The 27,501-nt window shown below is 38.0% G+C and overlaps 1 protein-coding gene across 6 annotated transcripts in view; it reads left to right on the top strand.

Moving 5' to 3' along the window:
* LOC120302351 (cysteine sulfinic acid decarboxylase-like) overlaps positions 1-27,501 on the top strand; it is a 34,668-nt gene that overhangs the window by 3,397 nt on the left and 3,770 nt on the right. For 2 of the 6 annotated variants that reach the window (XM_039330576.1, XM_039330579.1), the window contains exons 2-15: positions 4,996-5,064; positions 9,888-10,042; positions 10,952-11,078; positions 11,992-12,082; positions 13,750-13,856; positions 14,353-14,468; positions 15,816-15,895; positions 16,536-16,590; positions 16,931-17,047; positions 17,906-17,970; positions 23,547-23,628; positions 25,094-25,293; positions 25,391-25,442; positions 27,384-27,473. In XM_039330576.1, the coding sequence (XP_039186510.1) occupies positions 9,917-10,042; positions 10,952-11,078; positions 11,992-12,082; positions 13,750-13,856; positions 14,353-14,468; positions 15,816-15,895; positions 16,536-16,590; positions 16,931-17,047; positions 17,906-17,970; positions 23,547-23,628; positions 25,094-25,293; positions 25,391-25,442; positions 27,384-27,473 (1,308 nt within the window). In that variant the 5' untranslated portion in view covers positions 4,996-5,064; positions 9,888-9,916. Of the gene's footprint in view, positions 1-426; positions 5,065-9,887; positions 10,043-10,951; positions 11,079-11,991; positions 12,083-13,749; positions 13,857-14,352; positions 14,469-15,815; positions 15,896-16,535; positions 16,591-16,930; positions 17,048-17,905; positions 17,971-23,546; positions 23,629-25,093; positions 25,294-25,390; positions 25,443-25,775; positions 26,437-27,383; positions 27,474-27,501 lie in introns of those variants that run through there. The other 4 variants (XM_039330577.1, XM_039330575.1, XM_039330581.1 and 1 more) reach the window with 4 other exon arrangements.

Raw genomic sequence — 27,501 nt, 5'->3', positions numbered from 1 at the left:
GGTCAAACTTTTGTAAGGAGGACTATGTGATGCATGTGTCTTTATCCTCATTGCCTCAGTGGCTCCAGTCATAGGCCAGGGGTTAAAAAGGATTATTAACCCACTTAAGTGAAATAAAGCCCCCCCCCAGTGACTGCATTCCAGCCAAGATAATCAAGTCCAAAACTCTTAACTGATAGGGTCCAGTGCTGGCCTCCATCTTCTCATATATTAATCCTATTAATCTTTCTGATTGTATTCAGGCCTCTGAGAAGGTAAAGCAAGAATTCATTGTACTCTTATTATTTTTTTTAGCTATCTAATTAACTTCCTAATTAAAACTCTTCAAAAGTTGGTATTAATAGGCTCAAATTAGCTGATGGACATCTTCCAATCTTATTTTATGCAAATGATGCCATTCTCCTCCCTTTGTTTTATATACTATAGGTATGAAGCAACCTGATGGATCCCTAATGTATCCTGAGGCTTGAAGCTGATGTTCCAAGTGTTAAAGTCAATGCCTGGATTAGGATTCTAATCTTATGGCTTAGAATTATGATTAATTCTACAGACAGAGTTATTACCATTGCTGTTGATGGACAGCTACCAGTCTCACTGATATCAAACTTATGTTCTGTAGCATTGGCTTTTCTCCTGACATTCAGTCACATATATTTGTGCAAATAAAATGAACAGTTAAGGAACAAATTGGCAATATCAAACATCAGAACACCAATGCTAATGAAGTTTATTGCCAAATAGTAGACTATCATAAACCATCTATTGCAAAATATTTGCACAATTGAATTCTGAGTAAATATAGATGGGCCTGCACCCTGTTTTAATGCTTTTTCCTTCTGCACTCATAGTGGAATAGATTTTAATTTTTTTTTTTTAATCTGCAGAGACCTTAGACGCCTTTGCAGCTTTAGGGAGATAGAGGAAGAAATATGTGTCTTTTTACACTATTATAATTACGACATTCCAAGAATTTTTTTTGCTATCTCCAATTATTCCCAAATTTGAGGGCCATTCAGATAAATATTATGTACCTTATCTTCTAAGGGATGTTATTCCTTCACATTTCAGATAGCAAAATATCTTTGTCATGCCACAAAGCTCTGATTTAGATATTGTTTATTGTATTATTATACTGTGATAATTCTCTTCATGAATTTCTTCTAACAATTTCTTCCTTTTTGTTTGAATGCTGGCCAAAGACCATTATAACATGTATGCATGTACATGTATGTATATACCATGATCAATTTTATCAAAGGCTTCCCATTTTAGAAGCTAGATGTTTATAAAATGCCATGGTTTCTCCACTGTCTGATTTTGCACACCTTCACATCTACTCTGCCTCTTCAAATTTCATCATGATCCCCTAAATTTCTTTATGACCTCTTGCAGCACATGCCTCCCAATTTGGGAACCCTTGGCCTGGAAAATAGGGCAAATGCACAAGCTTGATAGTCTCTTTTCTTTTATCACCATTTATTCATTGCTTATAATGTTCCCATGCCAAACATTTGATTATATTAACTGAGCAGCATTTAATACTGGATGTTTTCCTGAGACATCAGTATTTTTCCATAATTTTGCTTTTTTTGTTCAAAACTGCTAAAAGCCACAGTGGAGGGGAAGAACCTGACACAACTTGTTTTATGTCATGTGTCTGACTAATGAAACACTTCAAAGAATTTTCAGGCATGGTTCAACCTAAAAAAACCCTTTATTAGCAGAGACATGTCAGCACGGCATGAAGAGGATGACAAGATCTGAACTTCCCTTTGCACATAACATTTTATTTTGATGTGCAAGAGGAAGTTATCAAAATAAATATGGATTAAACTGCTGTTAAATCAGCTTAACTTTCTCTCTTCAACTGTTTCTGGGTTCAAGTGGTATTTTTTCTTTTCAATAGGCAAAAAGTGGCAGCAGTTTTACTGATGTGCTTCACCAGTCATTGGATCAGACCTACTTTGACACAGCTGGGATCCTTCAAACTATTTATTTATTGATATTTATTCACTTAGTGTGTATAGCTGCCCATCTCCCATGGGGGACTCTTGCCCAGTCGCTGAACCAATCTCCAGATCAGAAGCCTGCCTTAGAAAGAGGGATCAGCATCAGCCCAGCCAGCACCTGGCATATTATCAGCTAAGAACTAATGGGGAGGGAGCAGGTGGGACTCTTCTTCATAGTGCCAGCCCTCCATTTAGCAATTGTCAGTGAATGAGGGATGATTTCCTTTTTGAAGTTTTCTTGCCACTTGGTGATATTTGGAGGAAGGGGAGAGAAACAAAGCCAAGAGACTCCACCAATTTCTTTCCTCGGTATGCTCTCCATTTTGTTTGTTTGTGTCCTGCCTTTATTGTTTTTACAAATAACTCAAGGTGGCAAATATTCCTAATATTCCCTCATACTCCTATTTTCCCCACAACAACAACCCTGTGAAGTGGGTTGGGCTGAGAGAAAATGACTGGTTCAAAATCATCCAGCTGGTTTTCATGACTTAAGGCGAGATCTGAACTCATGATCTGCTTTCTGCTCCCGCTGGTGCCTTAACCACTAGACCAGGGGTAGGCAACCTTGGCTCTTCTATGATTCGTGGACTTCAATTCCCAGAATTCCTGAGTCAGCATACTCAGGAATTCTGGGAGTTGAAGTCCACGAGTTATAAAAGAGCCAAGGTTGCCTACCTCTGCACTAGACCAAACTGCAGATAAGGGCATCATCAGTTGGCCATACGGTCCTGTGGACAGGGATGGAGATCAGCAATGGAACATTATTTTTTTGCAGAGACACTAATATTATGCAGGTTTAAGGGCTGGCAGATAGCATTTTGAGTCAGACATGGAGAAAGTCTTCTGAGAGAAAAGATTTGCTATCAAGTTATTATGCTTGACCAGTTGGATGGTAACAGTAACCATGAAAAATACGTACTTTTATAGCTTTGAAGTCAATAAAGCTGAGGACAGGCTGTGCCTTGACTCGCAAAACTGGTTGTAAAGAAGGGTTTTGGAAAAAGAACAGTTTATTTCATAGAAAATAGTTGTTTGAAGGCTTTCTAAGGAGTCGGGAGGCTCTGAGTGTCAGATGGCGCACCTGAAGGACAGTCTCCCTCCTTATCTTCCCCTCTGCAGTTCAAGAAAATGCATTTGAGGACACTCTTATCTCAGTGTGCACTTATTTTGTTTTTTCCAACAGTGTTGAAAACATGTTAAGATGACAAAACAATATGCATACTAATATTTAACAGTGGTTTGTCCAAATCAAACCATTCAAACAGGTCAAACAAGGCAAAACAAGGATCTACAGTATTGCAGAGTGCAGTTACTGGAAATAAGGCTTGAACTGCATGGAGCAAGTGCACGTGGAAATATACAGCTTTACTTGGCTTGTTGCTAAATAATTAAAAAGAAAGCATCCATTTGGGGCTTTCTTCCTTGGAAAATAAAGGTTTGACACCTCACTAGTAAAGGAAAGCATCCAACTTACTTCTTCCACCCTTTTCTCCTATCCTCACTCATCCTGCGTTATATCTAGCTGACCACTCAAAATGTGAAAGTTTCTTTTGTCCACAAAGAAGCAACACTTGTCTGGATTGGGATCATGATCACTTCAGCTACTATAGAAATTACATCTTTTCATGACCAAGAATTGTTGGATTTTCTACTGAGTACCCTTCCTTTCTCTTAAGGTTAAAGGGGGGGGGGAATTGCGACTCTTCTGATAGCCTGAAAATTCTATGCAACAAGGCTGGAATTCATCCCTGAGCTATAAATATTCTCCTTTATCATTAGGACTGATTGCTTAGCAACAGTTTGAAGTTACAGTGGCCCTCGACTCAAAATTTTGACCCCCCCCCACAATTTGGACCTTCAGCAGCCATCCAACATTTACAACCATTTATAGCATCCACAATCTATGCCCGCAATTTATGCTGTTTTTGCTGGAAACCGGCATTTGCTCAGGTTTCTGATGAAAAATGCCCCATAGTGAATAATGGGATTACTTAATGACCACTCCGTTCCCTTAACCAACATGGTGTTTGCTAACAACTGCCATGTTAGCTTCACAACTGCTGCAGAAAAAGGTTGTAGAATCAGGTATGATGACCTGCTTACCAAACATCACAACATGACCACAACTGCAGTCAATTACAGTGATGCATTGGGGACTGCCTCTAAGCAATGAATAACCTTAAATAATCAAATTAATGCAAACAAATCAACAAATAAGCTGGTGGCCTGGTGATGCAGATTTCACATCACAAATATATCAAACCAGATGAGCAGAATCCCTAGGTTTGTAGTTCTCTTTGTTTACTATCACAAAATAGCACAGATATTTTCCAGAATCGGCAGAGAAATTTAGATTTGGAAAATGTTTTATTGCTGGGAGGTGAGAAAGGAGTTCTTTGGACAGGTTATCTGCACACAGATGTATATGTATATTTGCAATTATGGTAGTTCCCGTGTGCAAATTTAGGTCTCCAAATCACTTTTCAGGCATGTGTGCATGCACATATAAAATCAATATATTTAGTAGGAGCAGAAATGTAGAATCACTGGAATGTAATTGATACCACTTTTTAGCAGAAATAAATATAAAGGCACCTTTTGGCATCCCATGGTATCCTCACCCCACCCCTTTTTAAAACAACTATGTGGGCGAAAAAAACCTTGTAGCATGCGATCCAGAGGGCAGACTTTGAATGCAAATATTTTTACTCCCACAATATATAATGATACTTGCTGGTTATGTGGTCACTCCCTTTGTACTTTGTCCCTGAAAGCAGTGGAAATCTGTACAGAATTGGGCAGGTAACCATAGCAATTGGACGTTGTGTTCTTTCCTTCCTCTAATGTGGAGAGTAAAACTCCTACAGAACAGTGTTGGTACAGGCTTAGCAAAGTTTTCTTTGCTGAAAACAGAGTTAGCAGAAGTTGTGACCATATGAAGAAGTGGAAGCTCATCCTTCTGCCTTTTGAAATAATTCATCTGTAGTTCACAGTGGAAACTTCCTGGGACAGAGAAAGAAAAGCAGTGCACCTGACTCCCATTCAACAAGAGAAGGTAAAGTGGTATGGGCTGCTTGTTTGCAGTTGTGTTACATAGTTAATCACACTAGCAATTTTGAAATTTCTTTGAACTTCTTCAGTCTAACATTTTTCAGTCTTGCCATTTTTAAATTTTCAGAGCTGGAAAGATGGGCTTTCAAAGTTGAAAAATTGGAAATCTGCAGAAGTAGTTATTGAATTACAAAAATGTTAAAATATGGATGTGGTTTGCTGATGGAAAAATTATTATGCTTGTTTAAGACATCTGTGAAGATTTCATCGGTGTCTACTGATTACAAGAATGTTATTTCTCCCCTAAACTATGGGGTCTTAATGTTTAATGAATGCTTGTGGTGATGTCTGTTGGTTGAAAGTAAGTTTAGTTTAGTTTTTTTTTAATGCAGATAACGTTGTTTTACAGATTGAGAACCTAAGTGATTTGGAATGAATGTTTCACTGATTGTAAGATGCAATATGCAGTTATTACACAGAATCAAAATACCATGATTCCCCGCCGCCCCCAAGTCTTTATCCACCAGTCTCAGGAGGCAAATTCTTGGTCTCAATTATAATTATTATAATTATAATTCTAATTATATATTAATCTTTAAAATCCTCTGAATCAGTATATAACCTCCCCTTTTTTGCTTTTTTTATACATCCAGCAAGCATGATAAAATATCCCTTATTAATGTTCTCATTTCCACCACAATTTTTTTTTTAAAAAAAACAAGTTTTATTGTTTTTTTCATTTTATAGACAAGTGCTTATGAAACAACATGGTGGCAGGGCAATCAATTATCCACACAACAAAGTCATACTCATAAAACTCAGATTAAATCATTTTAAAAAAAATCCCTCTCTTTTTCCTCTAATAACATATTATATTCAAATTGATATATTTCAATACAACTAGATCAATCCTATCAATCCTCAATAACCTTTCATCTAAATAGATCCACAAATCCAGATCCTGTATGAAGTTTACTTATTTCAATTACTATATTCCATATTTCTAATCTAAGTACATAGTTAACACTTCAGGAGTCTCCCCATTACCTTTTTCCTTAACATATTCAATAAACATTTATTAATATCATTTCTTATTTTTCCCTATTCATCTTCCATTACAAAGTAACTATCAGTTCTAATGTACATATAAAAAAAGTATATTAGTTCATATCAGAAAAGAAAAAGCAAAGAAAAAAAACAAAGAACAAAACAGAAAAAAGTGAAAAAAATACCTTTCTATTTCTATTATACTTTATAATCTAACAATAAATCCCTCAATATCAATATCACATTTCTTTAACCTCCTCAAAGTTACTATATCCAAAACATATTAATACGTAGACAAACACATTTATTAAGTTCAGATCTTTAATTTGTATTGAATCTAACATCTTATTTAACTGTCATAAGCCATAAATCAATCCATATCTAATAAACCTTTTTAAATCATTACATAAAACCTTCAATCAGATTCTTAAATCTTATTCTAGTTTTCCTTTTATGCCAAACAGGTTTCCATAACAATGCCACTATATCAATAAGCAAGTCATGTTTTATGTCTTGTAGTGTCCTTTGAGTCAAACAGAGATGTTTTCTGTTTTAGAAACCTAGCTCCTTTGTAAATAATCCCTTGTTGTTTGACAAAGTCCAATCTCCACATTTGAAACTGTTGAGTGGCCGGCTCAATTACGTCCAATTTTGTAGCTAATAGTTGTTTATCCAAGCTAGCATCGTTCTCAGTTTGTTGGGCTTGTCTGTCCACTTCTGTTAATTTTAGGGTTGTAAGTGATTTAATTACAGTCCTTTTTAATTCCTCAGAGATCTCATCAGTCTGCGTATGAAGTAAAATGGAATCTTCTTTACTTTTAGTTAATCCCGCTTCTGTTGTTTCTTGGTCCATAGAGTCCTCAGACAAAGTCTGGGAGTCAGTTTGTAAGTTCAAAGCAGGATTTCTATTTTTTATTTCCATCATAAATTTTTTATTTGCAAACATATTTCATCAGTAGCTTCATAAAATTTTTCTAGTATAAGTTTATAGTCAAGTTGAACTAAGGGTTGCTCCATTTCAAAGATAATCAAAAACAGTCTGTATCATTTAGTAGAGGCTGTGTTCAGAGAACATTTAATCAGTGTCCACCCCCACCAGTACAGCTCTTAATTTTCTTTGTATTTTCCCTTTTTTTAATTGAAAATTTTTATAAACATTTTACAATAAAATACCCCCCTCCCACCCCATAACCCTCCCCCCTCCTTCCCAGAGCTGAATACAGGGTTAAAGAAAGAGAAAAAAAAAACATACAAATTAAATGAACATCAATCCACTATACATACATCCAAAAAAAATTTAAAGTACTTTAACTCCAATACATAAAAACTACAAATCCAACCATACCCAGTTTAAACTATAAATTATTCAAAAGCTAAATAATACTTCCTAATCCCATATTTAATCTGTACAAAATTTACCCATCTTTTCCACACCGAAATATATCTCTCTTGTGAATGGTCTTTCAGATAAGCCAAAATTTTTGCCATTTTTTGTATTTTCCCTTTTATGATCATCTGAAAGTCAAGGTCAGTCCAATCCTCAAAAGAGAAAGTTTTAACTTTTTCCACAGGGTGTCCTCAGTACAATGTAAAATCTTCTCCCAGAGACCAGGAATCTCATAAACAAGATCAGGAAATACAGAAAAAAGAAGCGTTCAAGTCCAATAACAGATTCAATATTCACAAAATTTTCCAAGGCCCCAAAGTGAAGGAAAAAAAATAAAAATAGGAAAAAAATCACTTTAAATTAATTCAGTCCATTTAAGCTTCTTTTCCCCACACTCACAAACACTGCCTTCTTAGACTAGGGAAATCATTTCAAAAGTGCTCTTTACAGGCACACAAAAAAAAGTCTCACCCAGCTCAAGCACGGTGGTTCCTGTGCTTAGATGTTCTTCTGACTTTTGGTTGCAGCGGCTAGATGAACGGCCATTTTACTGGCTGTTCTTTCCACCATCGGCCCAAAGGAGCAATCTCGGTCCCTGGAAGACGCTGCTGCTCTCCCAAGGATGACGAGGACCTCCTCACCGGTAGCCACCCCTCCAAGGCGGCTTTTTGACCCGATTAAGGGTCTACCAGCAGCCGAGAATCAGCTGGCAAGGAGAGCAGTCTCCTTGCACAGCTGCGAGCGCTGTGCAAGGAGCGCCGGAACTTTCCACCACAAATTTGAAGTTGTCCATTGGATCGCGATGGGTTGGACACGACCTTGCAATTAACAACAACAACAGCAACAACAATATAAAGGCACTTCAAATTTCTGACCCATCGCGATCCCATGGACAACGTTCCTCCAGGTCTTCCTGTCCTCTACCATCTTCTGGAGTCCATTTAATTCACGCTTATTGCTTCAGTGACTCCATACAGCCACCTCATTCTCTGTTGTCCCCTTCTTCTATTGCCCTCAATCTTTCCCAGCATTAGGCCCTTTTCCAGTGAGTCCTTCCTCATTAGGTGGCCAAAGTATTTGAATTTCAACTTCAGGATCTGGCCTTCTAAACAGCAGTCGGGGTTGATCTCTTCTAGGACTTTATATATTCTAGACAATTTCTCTGATGACATATAATATTATTTTATAAACATATTCTAGAAGACTAGCAAATAATGTACATAATGCTTTCCTCTTATGTTTTTTCCCCATTGGTCCATTTGTATATTAAAACCAATAGTTTATCCATTTTATCATACACTTTTTTATTCTGTCTTTTGTCTCATATTTCAGAAAAAGTTCATATATTTTAGCAATAACATTTCCTCATTAGTATATAATTCTGTTTCAAACTTGGTCTTACTTTATTCAAAATGATAAGATCTTTTAAAACCAGTTTAAAGCTCTCTGTTAATTGTACATAAGACATCCATTGACAAGAATAGTTTTCTGTTATCTTCTTTTTCTTGATTTCATTTTAGTCTCTTGAGACAATTCTAATACATCACAATTAGTTAACCAATTATTTTTACTTATCGTTTAAATAAAATGATACTTAAATGTATTCACGATATAAAAAAGATGTTGAGACTAGAAAAACTGCAAAGAAGAGCAACTAAGATAAATTAAAGGCCTGGAGACTAAAACATATGAAGAACAGTTGCTGGAACTGGATATGTCTAGTTTAATGAATCTCTCTATATAATATATCTTTGGTCACAAATGCATATTTATATGTAGAAACTGCCCCATTTATCATTGTTGTCATATGAGGACCTTGGTATTAAAAATTGACTTAATTGATTATGAGCCATCATTATGAAGTCGTTGACAATTCTTAGTGATCACATAAATACATTTCCTGCATAACGATTTGTCCCTAACCTGATCTTTTAGGTCTTCTCAGTCATTTTGTATTTTCTAATCACGTGGTTTTCTTTATAAAAATACAGGAGTTACCATTGCCTTCTCCTGTGCAGTATGAATTGGTGTCTTTGCCATTGTCCATAAAGTAAAAAGTTCATTGAAGGTTAGCTGCTATGAACTACAGTTGGAGCCTACATTCTATTAAATGTATGAATGCAACAGGGATGGCTACATCTCTATGTTAGTATAAACATTATAAAGGGTGCTGGAAAACAAAAACAAATACCTCTATTGACTCAGTGTCAAATTTAAAGAACTGAATGACTGTAGTTGGAAATTGATATGATCCTGGTTACAATGACTGTTTTGCATTTTGTAACATTCTTTTTCTGGAGATATATACCATGCCAGTATGGAAACATTTTAGTGGGTTTGCCTTCAGGGTCTTATTTGAATTCATGTTCTTGATGCCTGGCCTCCTCCTATAGGCCACCTCCTATAGGAGATCTGCTTGACAATGGCAGCAGAAGATTCTTTGTCATCTCCTGGCTTGGATCGAGTAGCTGGTGAGAAGTTCCTGCAGGAAGCCTTCCAGATCATGCTTGAAGAAGGAATTCGAAAAGGGATGGATGCCTCTGAAAAGGTAAGATATACTGTTTTTCATTCTAAGTTTTCTTGAGCTGGGATGTCCACTCTATATATTTCAAGCAATGGCTTGGGCCAGGTATCCAAACTGAATTTTACTTGCAAGCTAACAAAGTAGTCCCTCAGCAGAAAAATCACAATTTCCTAATCCCGAATGGTTTGCATTGAGCAAATTGGGTATAATCTATTCTTTTCTCAATTTTTCTAATCTTCCTCCAAACATCCAGTTTACTATTGTATTTAATATATAGTAGGGCAACATTTCCCCACCCAATCTCTCCAAGAAGCATTGAAACCATAGGTTCCAGACTCCTGGCCAGTCAGGAACGCTGGCTAAAATGTTAGGGATTAATGGTCAGAAGACATTGGGAGGGCTTCAGCTAGGGCAGGGGTAGACAACCTTGGCTCTTGTATGACTTGTGGACTTCAACTCCCAGAATTCCTCAGTCAGCATGGCTGGTTCAGGAATTCTGGGTACTAAAGCCCACAAGTCATAAAAGAGCCAAGGTTGTCTACCTCTGCCCTAGCTGAAGCCCTCCCAATGTCTTATGACCATTAATCCCTAACATTTTTAGCCAGCGTTCCTGACTGGCCAGGAGTCTGGAACCTACGGTTTCAATGCTTCTTGGAGAGATTGGGTGGGTAAATGTTGCCCTACTATATATTAAATAAAATAGTAAACTGGATGTTTGGAGGAAGATTAGAGCTAGGGAAATTTAACTTCAACTTCTGACAACATAACAGCATCCACAGGGAGCAGAATTTGGACTTATGCTGATAATATAGAATTTTATACCAACCCCTTGTCATCCTGAAAGCATAACCTGGATATAGGATTGCATTGTTAGATTTTCAGCTTGTATACAATATGGCTTTTCAGACATGAGCTGAACTATTTTGCTGATAGGTCTGCATTTGGAAGGAACCTGAGGAACTGCAACAAATTCTGGATCTCGATCTAAAAGACAGTGGGGAGCCACATGAAAAGTTGCTGGAACGCTGTCGGGATGTTATCAGATACAGTGTGAAAACATGTGAGTGTTCTGCACGGCAAGAGTTAAGAGAGTGTGGTTCCTTCTTCAGAACTTCTTAGGAGATAGGATTGTTCCAGTCCAGTTATTGAGATTGGTTTGCCTATCCTGGCATCCTGAGTTAGTTGATTCCCCAGTTTACAGTACTTTTGGATGGTCTTTTTTAAAAAAACAAGTGTGTGATTGATTATGTGCCATAAAATTAGTGCTAACTCTTAGCAACATAAATAGATTTTCTCCATATGATCTGTCCCTAATCTACAGTAGTCCTTCAGATCTTCCAATGATGTACTCATTGCTACTATAATTGAATCCATCCACCTTGCTTCTGGTTGTTTTCTTCTCTTTCCCAGTATTATAGACTTCTCTAAAGAGCTAGGTACAGTATTCACACAATGTATCCTAGTAGGATAGTTTGAACCTGATAATTTGTGTCTTGAGTGAAAATTCTGGATTGAACTGTAACGCGTACCAAGAGACTAAGTTTTCCAGTTGAAGGGAAAATACCTAAGTACTTAGGATTTGATATGATTCTGTTTCTTTTTGAACTATAATTATTTTCTTAAGGGTAAGGGCAAATGAATTTAAAATAGATCTTGTACAATTATTAGAAGGTGACTGAAACGTAAACAAAAAGGTGGGATTCAGGAAAACAGTAAGGAATATTATGAATAGTTCTGGTAATACAAATGAGCCTTTAGTTCATGTTGCAACAATAATCACATTAATACCTGTAATGGTGAAGAAAATATGACGTACTTCCATAGAGACTATTTCCTTTTGCACAATTTTCTTTCCTCTTGATATGCAGTCTTTTCCTATGAAAGAAGATTCTATTCAGTAAAAGTGATGGGAGTTGTGTGGCTGATCCAAGATCCAAAGGAACTCAGCAGGCGTCTCTTTTTTTTACTTCCAGGTCATCCACGCTTCTGCAATCAGCTATTTTCTGGGCTTGATCCCCATGCTCTGGCTGGACGGATGATTACAGAGATGCTCAATACTAGCCAGTATGTATATATGCATTTTTTAGAAAGTTATGCTATGAAAGAAAGAAAGAAAGAAAGAAAGAAAGAAAGAAAGAAAGAAAGAAAGAAAGAAAGAAAGAAAGAAAGAAAGAAAGAATGAATTTTTTTTTTTAAGAATCAGCTGTGGCTTAGATAAATTTCACTGCTGCTTTTTGGGACCAGAGACCGTAACTAGAAAGCAGTTTGAAGACAAGTCTTTGCTTTTTCTGATGTACTCTATCCACAAATTCTATTAATGTCCTCCACTGTTGCAGTATCAGATAAGTTTGACAAGGTTTTGAAACAATGCAAACTTGCAGAGGAAAAAATACGCAGAGGATCATATTCCTATGAGCAACACTGTAATGTATTGTGATATAAGAATAATACAATACAAATAATCTTCTTTGCCTCTGATTCAGGGAGACAAACAAAATAGATTCCGCTGATTGTGAAACATTTTCTCTGTGGCAACTGGCTAGCATTGCCCTAGTTAATGGATAGTGAGGGGGGAAGTAATTTGATATCGCTATATTAACATTTCTCCCCTCGTGGCAAACAGCAAAATTAAATGCTTTAGATAGTTTTTCCTATTTCTTTTATTCTCACAATCACTCTATGGGATAATTTAAGTGCAAATAAAATGATCTTTTCATACATAAATCAAAATGTGATTTCTTTTCTTGGAGTTTAGGGTGATATAGATGTGCTTGCTTAAAAATGGTTAAAACCAATCTTGGTTTAATGTGAATCAGGCCAGTGTCAGTGTCAGCCAAAGTCAGCCAGTTAATGTAGTGGCTGAATGTGAATTGGAGCCTGAATGCAACTTCTTCCATCTTGAGCAATCATTGCATTCTATCTCTGCAAGTGAGTAAATATTAATATGAAAATATCATGATACTCGGGAGATATGCATTGGAAGGATGACTCTGTTTAGAACCTTGATCCCTTTCTGGGCAGTTGATTTATCTGCACTCTACTCCCAGTAGTTGAATTCTCATAAGCTCCACAATGGCCAATTTTCTTCCTCCTAAGCTGCTCATCTGCTGTGGGTTCTGTTGTTGCTCAGTGTTTGAGCTACCATGGTGAAGGCTGAGGAAACCTGGATGACTACTAGTCATGGCAGCTACGAGATACTGAAAAATCTCCTTGCTGCCCTGTAGCAATTTTCCAAATTTTTGCAGGTCAGATATTGTTAGTCCTGCTCTATTCAGTCAGATGTGTTGACTGTGTGGAGCAAGAGATAGGTGACAAGGGGAAAAAAATGGGGATCTGCTTCCTTTGATTTTATCCCTCCAAAGGTTTATATTTATTTACAGATTTACTTCATTTGCAAACTGCCTACTATTGAAGGCTATAGGCAATTAACAATATCATTGTAAGATAAAAACTTCTACAAGAAAAAAAAAGAGTAAAGAAAAAGACAAATCAAAATAAACAAAAACAAAAACTACAAAAATCCTGCACTATCAAATTTGTCTAAGTATCTTTTCCTCCTGTGTTAGATGGAGCAGAATAAGTCTTGGCAGTTTTACTAAAGACCTGAGCAGCAAAGTATCCTAGCCACTTTCATTTCCTAATCTAAACCAACACCTTAGTTGCCTTCTGAGAATTTGCTGATTATTTTGGCTGTTTTTCAGATGAGACTCATAAAACCACTTGTGTTTTAGATACACGTATGAGATTGCACCTGTATTTGTCTTGATGGAGGAGGTGATGCTGAAGAAACTGCGAAAGTTGATTGGCTGGGAAAAAGGCGATGGAATCTTCTCCCCTGGTGTGTAAAACCGAGAACCTGCAAATTTTCAGGGGCTTGTTTTTGTTTTTAAATATTTTAGAGTTGACATGCAGCCAATAGTATTTATTTATTAAATAAATTGATGTAGCTACTCAACTCACACATAGTGACTTTGGGTGGCATGCAACATTAAATATCCACAGTTAAAAATTCAAAATTTAACCTCCACTCTATCTTCCACCCTCTTGTGGCAAAAACAGAATCAGACAAGCTACTGTACTTGAATGGCTTTGAATAGGGTCCCCAAGCCTGCTGACAAAACTATGTCATCAAGGCCTTTTGGAAAAGCAACAATGTGGGGGTGAATCTCTGAGGGAGAGGATCATCAATTCAGGATCATCCAAATGAAACCAATTTCTGCCATTCATTATGTCTACAGCGGATGCATGGGAGATGCCTGCTAACCTTAAAATTTGATTTTAAAATGGTAATGAGTGGGTCATTGAACAATTCTTTGGATTGTTTTCCTTGGTAGGAGGGTCCATCTCCAACATGTATGCCATGAATGTGGCACGGCATCACCGTTTCCCAGACTGCAAGCAGAAGGGGCATTGGGCAATACCAAAGCTAGCAGTGTTTACATCAGAAGAGGTACTGTTTTCTTGTGTACGCTCTAAAGAACCCACCTACTTGCTTTTGATTAACCCAGCCTAATTTGCTTTTAGTTTTGGTGGTGGTGGTAAGGGTTGCCTGCTGAGATTAGGCTATTGAAATTTGGTGGCAAAATGTTTTGTTTTGAGGTATGATTAAAACACACCCTCCACTTTAATACACTTAACATGTTTATTTTGAATAATTATGCCACAATGTTGCCCATGCCTTTGTGACTTTTGAAGATCGATAATGAAAGTAGGATCTGTTGCCCCCAAAACCGGCTTATCGTAGCCCCACTCCTAAGGTAGGGGGACAAGCAGTGCCTCAGACAGCAGATGTTGGTGTTGGGGATTTGAGAGATCCAGCAAGACACTAATGGTCTCTGGGACAGATGCCCACCCAATAGGGCTACCTTCAGAGAGAGGGTCATTGTCTTATCAGCAATGCTAAAACAAGATTTAGCTGGCTTCTATGTCTCAGGGGGGACATATTGGAGATTAGGGGACATGTAGTCCTGCACATTTAAAGGGCACTAGGTTGGGTACAACTAAGGGAGACTGAAGCTGGAATTTGTACACCAGGAGTTGGATCAGACTGGCCTGTTAACAGCAGACATTTTGGGAAGATCCAGATGGCACCCTCATCATTACTGTAACTGAGTCTTGCTACTGATTGTACCATTCTTCTGTTTCCTTATTTCTTTCCCAGCATTATAACCTTCTCTAGAAAGGCTAGATCTTTGCTTAATGTGTCCAAAGTAGGATAATTTGAACCTGGTCGTTTATGCTTTCAGTGAGAATTACGGGTTAATTTTTAAAAATGATCTTTGGTTTGTTTTCTTCACTGTCCATGGTATTTTCAGGAGCTTTCTCCAACACTAAAATTCAAAAGTATCAATATTCTTCCTATCTTGCTTCTTCAAACTCCAATTTTCACTTGCATAGAATGTTGCAGGAAATTCCAGAACGTGCTGCTATTCTCTACCTGCCTAAAGTAAATTAATCATTCCCATTTTGCAGATAACAGCTGTGAAACCACCAAATGACCTTTATTTTGAAGCCTGGTATTGCTGTATCTTCTGGTAGACCATGATCTTTGTCAGAATCTGTAATCTATTGCTCTAAGTTAGAGAAGATAAGGGGGATAATCTAGAGAATGCTCTCCCCAGAACAACAGTCAGGATTTTGTTGGTTAGGTAGAAATGCAACTGGATATTTCTGTGGGTAGCAATTTTCTAAATGGTTTAATTACTAAATGGCTTCCCAGGACTCAGAACAGATGAGGAGGCTTTTCTTAGGGGAAGTCTTAAATTGATTCTGCTGATCTTCTTTTTCTGCTTTCTAGTGCCATTACTCCATCCAAAAGGGAGCAGCTTTTTTGGGCATCGGCACAGACAATGTTTACCTTGTAGCAGTGGATGAAAAGTGAGTGTTAATAACTGGAAATCCTTATGAGGTTAGAGAAGACCAAAGGTTCTGTCTTGATGTCATGAATGGACCATTTAATCTGGATTAAACCATCTCCAACAATAGGTTTCAGAACCATTGTAGATTGCTTATCCCATTGTTCAATTGTCTCTGCTGCCCCCCCCCCCCAGGTTTTAGAAACCCTCTGCCCCTCCAATGATTAAAAATTACAATCTGAACTCTGGGTTATTAGCTTCATGTGTTCACACTGTGGAGATTTAGAACTTGGTAATGTCTGTGGAATTGAACCTGCTAAGAATATTTATTTTAAGTAAGTTTGGATTTCTAGCCCTTAAGATTGTAGAGGTTGTTTTCTCCATAAGCTGTCGTTTCTAACTGGTGGCATAATAAGAACTAGGATTGAAACATCACTTTGTATATGACCTTTTAAAATATGATAAAACAAAGGAATCTAAGTAAGAACCCTTTCCTCTGATCTGATTGGCAGTAGAGGTAGGTTCAAAGTTAAAGCTCCTTCTATATATAATCAAAGTGAAACACATAGCTTCATACTGGCTTGACATCAGAGTGGTTTAAGCAAGAAGGACCTGCTGAAAAGACTTTCATGGCTCAATCATTTCAACCTTTTCTTCCTCAGAGGGAAAATGATCCCTGCTGATCTAGAGAAAAAGATCAACCAGGCAAAATCAGAGGTATGTTGGTTGTGGAGGGTTTTGAAGGAGGTTACAGTTTTCTCTTTGCTCCCACTAAACTATGTAAAAGGATGCTTTTTCTCCCCATATCCAAGCCAGTGATCCTTTTAGCCAGAGCTAAAAGAAACATGAAATGGACATAGGGGCTTTGCAAACTCTGCCTCTTTGTCTGAGGTTGCAACAAATGAAGAAATGGCATCCTAATGCAATATCTTATGCTTCTTTTACCAGAGACCTACACACGAAGGAAGGAAAATTCAGGCAGAGGTGACCACATGTGTGTGGTTCTGTTGTAGAGAACCATATTTATGCCAATCAAAGTTCTGATCTTCTCTTCCAGAAAGCACTCCCTTTCTTTGTCAATGCCACCTGTGGCACCACTGTCCTGGGAGCTTTTGACCCCCTACCTGAGATTGCGGAGGTGTGCACAAGACACAAACTCTGGTTCCATGTGGATGTAAGTACAATCTGTGGAGGTAAGGACCTTCTAGAGATGTTTTGGAATGGAGACACGGGTCAACCACCCGAGGAGGAATGGGATGCCTTGTGATGTCTTGGTCAGGAGCCAAAGGATGATACACATTTGCATTAAGGTTTTTTTTTTAGATCTACTTAGTCTCCAATACCATTTTCCCAATCTTTCCTAAGGTAGGTTTCAGGAGTTGTTCCCAGTGTCCATATAACATAACAAAACTTTTGCATGCATGTTAGTATCTTTGTCTTTATCTTTATCTATTCAGTGTGAGATTACTTTCAGATGTCAGGCCAATTAAGTTGAAGGAAAGTTACTGATGTCAATATTTATTCCTCTGTACAATCTTTGGTCTTAGAAGGACCTCATGATTTCCTTCTTTTGGGATTGTGGTTTCAAATCTCTCGCCCTGAAAGAGTGTACCAGGTGCATCCCCTGCTGAGCAAATATGTGCTTTAATGTTGAGCAAATATGTGCTGCCTTACCAGCTTTTCCCCCAATGGAGATTGGTGAGAAAATATCTGAGGAGTGATTCAGTCACACAGAGGTGTAGCAGGCAGCAGTCTTGTTGAGTGGACTGTGATTTATTATTCGGGTATATTTGTAGAAAAGTGATTTTCTTCATGTTTGTGAACATTCGGCATAAGCTGAGATTCTTCCATTCTGTTTGAAAACTACTTTGCAATTCTTTTAGCCTTTAAAAGCTAGCCCTTTAGCTACTCCGTTACCACCTGAATTATTTTCTTGTATCTTTAATTTGCGATTTCCAATTGCAGCACCATCTCCATGGTTTTGACTGGACTCCTTTTTAGCAACTCATATGGTTCTTTTATTCTCCTATAGGCAGCCTGGGGTGGCAGTGCTCTCCTCTCCCAAAGACATCGGCATCTTCTGGATGGAATCGAAAGGTAGATACTATTTCTTACAGAAACGAGTTGTGAAAAGATATACAACCAAGACTTTGACTTTCGACTTGTTCATCCTCTGTCTCCGTTTTTAATAAAAGTGTGTACGTCTTAGAAATAATTTGATCATCATTTGTACAAGACTGTATATCAAATTCAGTTTTACCCTTTTATAATTCATAAGCCCTCTTATCCACCTTAAATCTTTCTATTACCATAGATTAGCGTAGGGAAACCAATAGCATGTAAGACCTTCCAGCTCCAAATTTTCTCATTTTTAAGTTACATTTCTCCTTGAGAAAAATTCAACAAATCAGCGACCATTGTTGTTTAATTATCATTTCCCTTCTGAAAAAGACTTCTTTGGGTGACAAGCATAAAGCAATATAAAAAGAGTCAATTTTTGCCTTACCCCTGTTCCAAATTCTCAGTATGGCAGGTCTAATAAAATGATTTTTAAAATCCACATTGACCTTGTTTTTATCATGCCACAAACAACCATGTCACCCAAATCTATAAAGAAATAGTTTACAGTGAGTGTCTTTATTGAGTTAGAGGGATCTTGATTGGGCTTTGGGCCATTCCATCCCCATTGAATTAGAACTTCAGGGCCATGTTCACTGGCTGGTTGCCCTGTCAGTAAAACAAACAGTAAGACAACAGTTCCCTCTCCTGGCAGAACTGCCCCAGTAGCACAAAGAACAACCCTGTTGCAGATGCCTAGTGTCCTGCTACCAGGATGGTGTGAAAATGCAGGTGCAGATCAATGTCTATGGAGATTCTCAGTCATCCAGGTCATAGTTGTCCCAAAGGTGCTTTTTCAAGAGGCAAGCAGACTTTCTTGTTTTTCTTTGTTGACGTTTCGCTTCTCATCCAAGAAGCTTCTTCAGCTTTGAAGAAAAACTTCTTGAGCTGAAGAAGCTTCTTGGATGAGAAGTGAAACATCTTCCAAGAAGAAGAAGAAAGTCCAGTTGCCTCTTGAAAAAAAGCACCTTTGGGACAGGTGCAGATCAAGTATTGCTAACTGCATGCTGTTGGTAAATTACATTGCTGGAAATCCTCTGTTATTGGCCCAACTCAGTTCCTTAGAAAGTCAGTGTCAGACCCAAAGTCTAGCTCTAGGCAAAGACAGTGGAAGGGAGGCAAACAAGGCAGCCATAGAGGTATACTGGAATGAAGCACTGGATCAGGCAAATGCATATTGAAAGACAAAGGTGGGCTGCTAATTAGATGTAGTGCTGGCTGGCTGGTGAATGAGGCCAGAGAGCTGATGATGTAAGGTTGGCAAGTTAGTCATTCTGAGGGATTGGCTTGAAAGAAGTCTTCTGCATCTCAATGTCCAGTCCAAAAACAAAACAAAAAAAACACACCAACTTAGATGTAAATTTTATCTAATTAGCTACTTATTAAATGTACATGCTGCCCATCTTTCTATCGAGCGACTGGGTGGTTTACAATGTCATAAATAACAGTATAAAGCAGTATAAAAGGTTAAAAACATCAAAACATTGGGTGTTGAAAGTTAAAACATTAAAAGATTGGTACTTCGGCCTTCAAGGTTTTTGCAATTGTTCAGAAAAAAAAATTGGAAACACATAGTTAAAGAAACACTTCTCCCTTCTTTCTTTGTCCTTAAGACCATGGGAATTATTGTTTTTAGCTGAACAATACAATGATTATAGTGGCATTTATGTGTTCCTTGACTGGCTGAGACTTGTCTGTGAGAGCTAAAGGGCAGTGATGCCACAGGAGATTCTGGTTCAAGGCCTTTTTCCCGAGTCTGACCCCTATGGTGCATGTTAAGAATCCCATTTAAATGCAAGGAGTCTGATTAGCAGGTTAACAAATTGTATCAAAAGCTGATCAACTTAACTATTCATTTGCATCTGATGTCCTGAGCTGCAGCTCAAAAAACGTATGTCTTTTTTTTTTTTATTGAAAATTTTTAAATTTTTACAAAAACAAATCCCCTTCCCGTACCCCCCCCAACCCTACCTCACCCCCCTCCTCCCCAACCTCCCAAGCCCTCCCCTGAACTTCCCAGAGCTAAGTACAGGCTTAATTAAGAAAAAAACTTAAAACACTTTTAAAACCTAAACAAATTTAAATACAATCATCATTCTATATAAACTCCCTCCAAAAACGCAAATTTAAACATTACTTTCTTTGAATATCTATGCCTATAATATAAAATCTAATTTCTCCCTCTTTCTTTATCCTAATACAAAAAAATAAACATATAAACCTTTGTTATACCATTAAAACTAAATACTCTTAGAAAACTTAAAATAAATACATATTTCCTTCAATCTTCATAATCTTCTCACTTATCCAAAAAAAAAAAACTTAAAAATCCTAAACAAATCTAAACAAATTTTCTCTTAAAAATATTAATAATAATATTTAAAAATTTGAAACACTTTTGAATCCTAAACAAGTCTAAATACAATCATCATTCTATATAGACTTCCTCCAAAAACACAGATTTAAACATTACTTTCTTTCCTAAACAAATCTAGACATTTAATTAAACAAATTATTTTCTCTTAGAAATATTAATAATAATATTTAAAAACCAAATTTAAGCATTACTTGAAACTTAAACAAGTTATACTCCCTTCGAAACACAAATTTATTAGAATCCCCTCACTGAAATAAACAAATTATAATCCCTTCAAAACACAAGTTTAAACAATATTATCATTAAAGGTTTAAAACTTAAAGCTGAAATATATTATTATCCCAAAACACATGTTTAGACATTACATAAAACATTTTCCAAAAACGATATAAGTTTTACTTCTCCCACAATCTCAATAGTAAACTTCTTGTCTAAAGTTCTCATTCAATGTCCATAATTTTCTGTCCAATAACCAGTTGCATCCACTATAAACACAAACTTCTTATCTAAAATTTTCATTCAATATCCATAATCTTCTGTCTAATAGCCAGTTGCATCTACTATAAGCACAATCCATATCAGTCTCTCTTGCCCGCAAGCATCGAAAAGAATGCGTGGAATTCTGCCCTTGAAGATCGCTCCAAAGAGTTTGTAAGTCCTGGTTGACCCCCAAGCTCAGGAATCAGTACCGGTGAGACTTCCTCAACCTCCTTCTTCTGTTGGTCTTTCTCTTTACATTTATATGTTACTTTTTCTTTACATTTATATGTTGCACCAGTCTCAAGGACCGATACCTGTAAAACTTCCTCAGTGAGTTCCTCCTTGTATTGATCTTCATAATTATAAGTTGTAGAAGTTATCCTCTGCCCGTTCCTCTCTTGTTGGTGCCCCTCAAGCTGAGATTTCCCAATTTCCATTTCTGAAGATTGCTCCAAAGACTTTGTAGGTCTAACTTCCGAAGCCAATACAGGTAAGGATTCCTTAAATTCCTCCTTGTGTTGATCTTTACAATTGTAAGTTATACAAGTTATCCTCTGCCCGTTCCTCTCTTGTTGATACCCCTCAAACTGAGATTTCCCAATTTCCATTTCAGGCAGCAATTCCACCCTTGAAGATTGCTCCAAAGACTTTGTAGGTCCAACATCTCCCAGAGATTCAGAGACCACTGAATATGAAACTTCCTTAACCTTCTTCTGTTGCTGCTTTTCTTTGGAATTATGTGCTACACAAGTTGTCTTCTGCTCCTCAATCTGGACTTGTTGAGACCTAATAGATGGCGATGCACATACCCCCAGGACCGAAGTATAAAAATCTTTTGCTTGAGAAACAGTATTAAGTCTATGACATGTCCCCAGGTAGTTCACCACCATTCCAGTCGGAACATCCCATCTGAATAGAATTTTTCTCTTTTTAAGTTCATTTGCTAGAAAAGCAAACTCCTTTCTTCTTCTTAAAATTTTAGATGGGATCTCCTTAAAAATTATGACATCTTGTGAAGCAATTTGAAATCTCTTCTTATAAAAGGCTTGCACAATTTCATTGCGTAAAGATCTTTTACCAAAGTAAATTACCACATCTCTTGGCAGATTCTTCTGTGCTGCCACCACAGAGTTAACCCTAAATAATTTTTCAATTTCACTAAGTATTCCCTCTTTTTCTTTATTCAAAATCAATGCAAAGTCCTTTGCAACCGTCTCTTTCAAATCTCGTTGCAAAGACTCTTCCAGGCCTCTGATTCTTAAGGCATATTCCATTTGTCCATATTGAAGCATAAGAATCTCATTTTCCATTTCTTTTTCCATACTTTCAATTTTCCCCTCCATTATGTCCACTTTTTCAGCTACCTCTTCCACATGGGAGTTCACCTTTTCAAGAACAGAAGCAACTCCTTCTAAAGCCAAAACAAAATCTTGTCTCAAGATCTTATTATTTTCCTCTAAAATCTTTTTCATTTCTGCCCTAATTTGAATTATAACATCTCCCATCATGTTTTGCAAATCCTTCATAGTTATTAGCTGACCCCCAGAAGAGGGTGAAACTGTTGATTTAGAAGCTGTAGAAATCCCTGGACGCTTTGGAGCCATCTTAAAGAAAAACCTTTAGCCCTTCTTAAAAAATTATAAAAATTCCTTCAAAAATCATAACTCCCTCCAAAGAAGGTCATTATAATAAAAAGAAAAAAGGGGGAAAAAAAAGGAAGAGAAAAAGAATTAAAAAAAAGCTTTACTCCTTCTTAAAAATTGCAAGAAATTAAACAGAAAAAAGTCCTTCAAAAAAGGGTCATTACAATAAAAAGAAGGGAGAAAAAATAATAATAATTAAATAGAAAAAGTCCGTTCCAAAAAAAATACTTAGAGATACCAAAAACAACCATTCCAATCATAAGAAAATAAAAAGGGAAAGGGAAAGGAAAGAAAAACACCAAAAAGCCTGCCGGTCAGCATTCTAACTTCAGAAAAAAAAACACCCAGAGATTTGCCGATCGCCATTTTACTTTCCCTTTCAACAAAGAAAAAAAAATAAAAAGAGAGAATAAAAATAGAAGCAAGTCTTAAAACTTAAAATCCAAATAAATCAAAGAAAGGAAAAACTAAATCCTCTACTCAGCTCTGTCCGTTTATAAAAAAACTCACCAGTTCTCTTTAAGCACGGAGGTGTTTGCAGCGGCTCGTTTTGTCCCTGAGGACAAAAACAGCTGGGAAGCGGAGACAAGTCTGAACTCCGTGGGAGCACTCCTTTCACCCCCCCCCAAAAAAACTTGGGGGGTGCAAAAGAGGCTCTACCACTATTCAGACACTCTCTACCCCCCCCCCCTTTGCCCGGGAGGGGGATTTTGAACCGCTGAACAGCTGATGTCTGCTGTTCATAGCGGTTCTTACACTTACCCAGGAGAGACGGCTACAAAGTAGCCGCCATCGCGCGCGCAAAATCCACCGGAAGTCCCAAAAAACGTATGTCTTTTAATACATTTTATTTGTTGAAAAGGTGCTACTGGATTCCTTCTGATTTTTGGATACTGTAGACTAATGTGTTTCTCTGATGATCCACATATACAAAAGATCCAAAATATAGAGGTGCACCACTGAATTTTTAGCAGTCTCCTAAGTATGGTTATTAGCATTTATTTGCATAGGAGGTATATCCAATTATGAAATGCTCATTTCTATTTTCCATCCAGGGCTGATTCGGTGGCTTGGAATCCCCACAAAATGCTTATGGCTGGACTTCAGTGTTCTGCCTTCTTGGTCCAGGATAACTCTGTAGGTATTCAGCGCTTCTCTCTCTTCCTGGACATGAAGCATGATATTGTATAAGTTATCTCTCCCTCCAGATAATATGGTTAGAGGAAACCCAAAGCTACTTAGTCCAACTCTCTGTCCAAAAGTCAAAGTGAGACCTTCTTGTACATTAACTCATTCTGGATTTATGTTTATTTCTTCTGCTTAATTTCTGCAGTACTTCTTCAACTAGCAGCTGAAGGTGTGGAATTCCATATTGCGTAGAATATGGAAGTTTGATATTCTTGGTCAAGGCTAATATTGTTCAACTGCTGTATATCTTTGAAGCTTTATCACCTCTTTGCTATGAAAATAATATTTAAATCTATTTTAAGTCATAATATTTAGAAACTTTAGAAATCAAAGGTTTCTAAAGGTGTTGAAATAAATGACCAATAGAAAGTTTTGTAGGATTATGGACTATACCCAGCCAGAGACTTACTGCTCCTTGCTTTATGCAGAATTGACCCTCTCAAACTAGCAAGATCTACAGGTAGTCCTCGACTTATGACCACAATTGAACCCAACATTTATGTTGCAAAGTGAAACATTTGTTAAGTGAGTTTTGCCCCATTTTGTGACTTTACTTGCCACTGTTGCTAAGTGAATCACTGCAGTTGTTAAGTTAATAACATAGTTGTTAAGGAATCTGGCTTCCCCATTGACTTTGCTTGTCAGACGGTCGCAAAAGAGGATCACATGGCCCCAACCATCATAAATATGAGTCAATTGCCAAGTGTCTGAATTTTGATCATGTGACCATGGAAATGCTGCAACAGTTGTAAGTGTGAAAAATGGTCATGCCACTTTTTTCAATGCTGTTGTAACTTCAAACGATCACTAAATTAGCTGTTGTAAGCTGCGGACTATCTGTATTTTCATATTAGGAGAAGGTGAACTACTCTAATATGAATCTGTCTGCCCATTAAGATATTTTGGAACTTGTAATTGTCCTTCATGAAGATTAGAAATGCTTTGGCCGGGATTCAAAAAAAAAGTGGCCTTTCCATTGGTATGTCTTTATCAAAGAAACTCACCTCTGGATAATCCCTGTTTCTGTTTGCCCTCTTTCCAATTTTGGCAAGTATTTTACCTGCCATGCTGTTCCTGCTTTGAACCAGAAAACTGCAATGAATAACGCACTCCAAATATGATTTAACTTCTTATCCCACACATTGATCATACTGCCTAGAACCAATTGTAGCTTAACCACCTCCCCAAGGTCTGGTGTTGCATGTCTCTCTTTTAAACTCTCTGGTTTCTGACTTTGAGTCTGTGGTCACCCTATTCTCATCACGTTTCCCAGTTCATTTTTGAAGTTCTTTGAAATGTTGGTGTTACCCACTTTGAGCATTTTGCACGGTCAAATAGAATAAATCATTATATGTGAAAAACAAGGGTTTTTTTAAAATTAAAGGTAACTATTTTGATACCTTTTTCTTCCCAGGGACTACTGCAGAGATGCCACTGTGCCCAAGCTACCTACCTCTTCCAGACGGACAAGTTCTACAACATAGCTTATGACAGGGGAGACCAAACCATCCAGTGTGGACGCAAAGTAGATTGCTTTAAGTTGTGGCTGATGTGGAAGGCCAATGGCAGCAAAGGCTTGGAGCAGAGAGTGGACAGGGCCTTTGCTTACACTAGGTATATGAAAAGTTTGGGGTCAGTTCTTCTGCCATTCCTGGTGACTGGCGGTGCGGTTCAAGCGTCTTCCCTGACATTTTCTTTTTTTTTATCCTAGGTATCTAGCTGGTGAAATTAAGAAGAGAGAAGGCTTTCAGCTAGTGATAGAGGTATGAGCTACCTGGCCTGCTGAGATGTATATTATATGACATTATTTATTTACTTGTACCCAGTCTTTATTATTTTTACAAATAACTCAAGGCAGTGATTGTATCCAACACACCTTCCTCCTCCTATTCTCCCCCTAGCAACGATCCTCTGAGGTAAGTTGGGCTGAGAGCGAGGGAGTGACTGGCCCAAGGTCATTCAATTGGCTCTGGCAGAACTGGAACTCACAATCTCCCACTTTCTAGTCTGGTGAAGCTGCTAGGAAAAGGGGGCACTTTATCACGTCCAAAGTAGTATTTCCACCACAATAAATAATGGGCTATTCTCACATATAGGACCACAGCTTGTGCTCAGATCACTGATTAACAAGGGAAGAGGTGGGTTCTGGATGCGCTGAAAAACAGAAGCTGGATATCCATTAGTCACAAATACTTTAATTTGAATTCCTGAAGTGAAGGAGATTTGGATTCAATGGTCCAAATCAGGGGTCCCGAATGATCCCCATTGGGAACCAGGCCATGCAAGCAGCAGGTGAGTGAGCAAAGCTCTATTTGTGCAAGCAACGGGCATGTCCGCGAAACCATCCCCTCTTTTGCCCCTCCCCTGCCCCCGCTGCTGCCGCTGCCAGTCTGCAGAGCCGGAAAAGTTGGAGACCGCTCATCTAATTTTTTCCTACCAATTCCTAATCTGACACTGCAGTTCTATCTATCCATTAAGTCAGCAGTTTTCTTTTTTGCTTTTTGAAACATAATGTCATGTTTTCACATACCGCTAACCCAAATTGTATATGTGCTTTCAACTCACGGTTGACTCCCGCTGACTGCCTGCAGTTTCTTGGGATGATTTTCAGAAATGGTTTTGCTTTTGCCTTCTTCTTAGGGGTGTGAGAGAGTAACTGGCGCAAGGATACCCAGCTGATTTCATGCCTAACTCACGGTTTACCAGTTTCTAGCCTGATGCCTTAAGCCAGGGGTGTCAAACTCAATTTCATTGAGGGCCGCCTCAGCATTGCGGTTGCCCTCAGGGGGGGTGTGTGTGTGTGGCCAGGATGGGTGTGGCCTACTGAGTGGATATGGATGGAGTGGGTATGGCCTACTGGGTGGGCGGGGCCAGCTCTACATCATTTGCGTCACTGGTGCCTGTGCGGGCCTGGGCAGGAGTGGGACAGATCTGAGGGTCTCTGGCAGAAGTGGGTGGGACTAGGGCAAGTGTCAAGGCATGGTCCACTGGAGGAGCTTCACATGGTCCACTAGAGGGCCAAGGCAGTGGGGGCCATTCCCTCACTGTTTCCAGGATGGCTTCGCGGGCCACATGAAACCACTTTGCGGGCCACATCCGGCCCGTGGGCCTTGTGTTTGACATGTCTGCCTTAAGCACTATACCAGGCTGTCTTTCAATCCAGAAATTGGGAGTTGCAACATTTTTAAAATATTAAAAGGGCAGTAATGTAGTAGCAACATCTGAAGGGGTGGAGGCAGGAATTTTGACTTCATTTTTGTGGGAGATTGATATTTTAAAAATGGGAATTAGTATTTCTAGCCTTTCAGATATATATCAATTTTCTTGCTTTTTCCAAAACAGTGTAGAAAGTTATGCCATGTAATTTTGACAGTTTGCCGCAGAATTGCAGTAATGCAATCTTGAGGAGCTTTGGGCCCCTTCAAATGGGGGAGGAGAGAGCTAGCATATTCACATGGAGATCATAAGTTGACATAGGTGACATAAACTATGAATTATAAACAATGGTTGGGTTCATACATCAGGCTAGATTAAAACTAAATAAACCATTTTATGGTTCTGTATTCCAGTTTCTTTGCTGATAGTATATCAGTGCCATAAGAAAATAGCTTTCTACTGCACAAAGGTTACAGAGAAGAAATATCATTTAACATGCTTGTCTTTTAGGGTTTCTTATTTCTTTTCTTTTCTTTTTTCTTTTTCAGCCAGAATTCATCAATCTCTGTTTTTGGTATGTACCTCCCAGTCTGCAAGGGCAGGAAGGCTGCACTGATTACTGGGTGAAACTGGAGAAGGTAAGTGTTAGCATCTTTGAAATAGGAA

This window comes from Crotalus tigris, unplaced genomic scaffold, assembly GCF_016545835.1.
Source record: "Crotalus tigris isolate CLP2741 ecotype Arizona unplaced genomic scaffold, ASM1654583v1 scf7180000024429.2167931701:2281839, whole genome shotgun sequence".
Classification (NCBI taxonomy): Eukaryota; Metazoa; Chordata; class Lepidosauria; order Squamata; family Viperidae; genus Crotalus; species Crotalus tigris.
The sequence above is the reverse complement of the archived record's forward strand: the minus strand, read 5'-3'. Positions and strand labels throughout refer to the sequence as shown.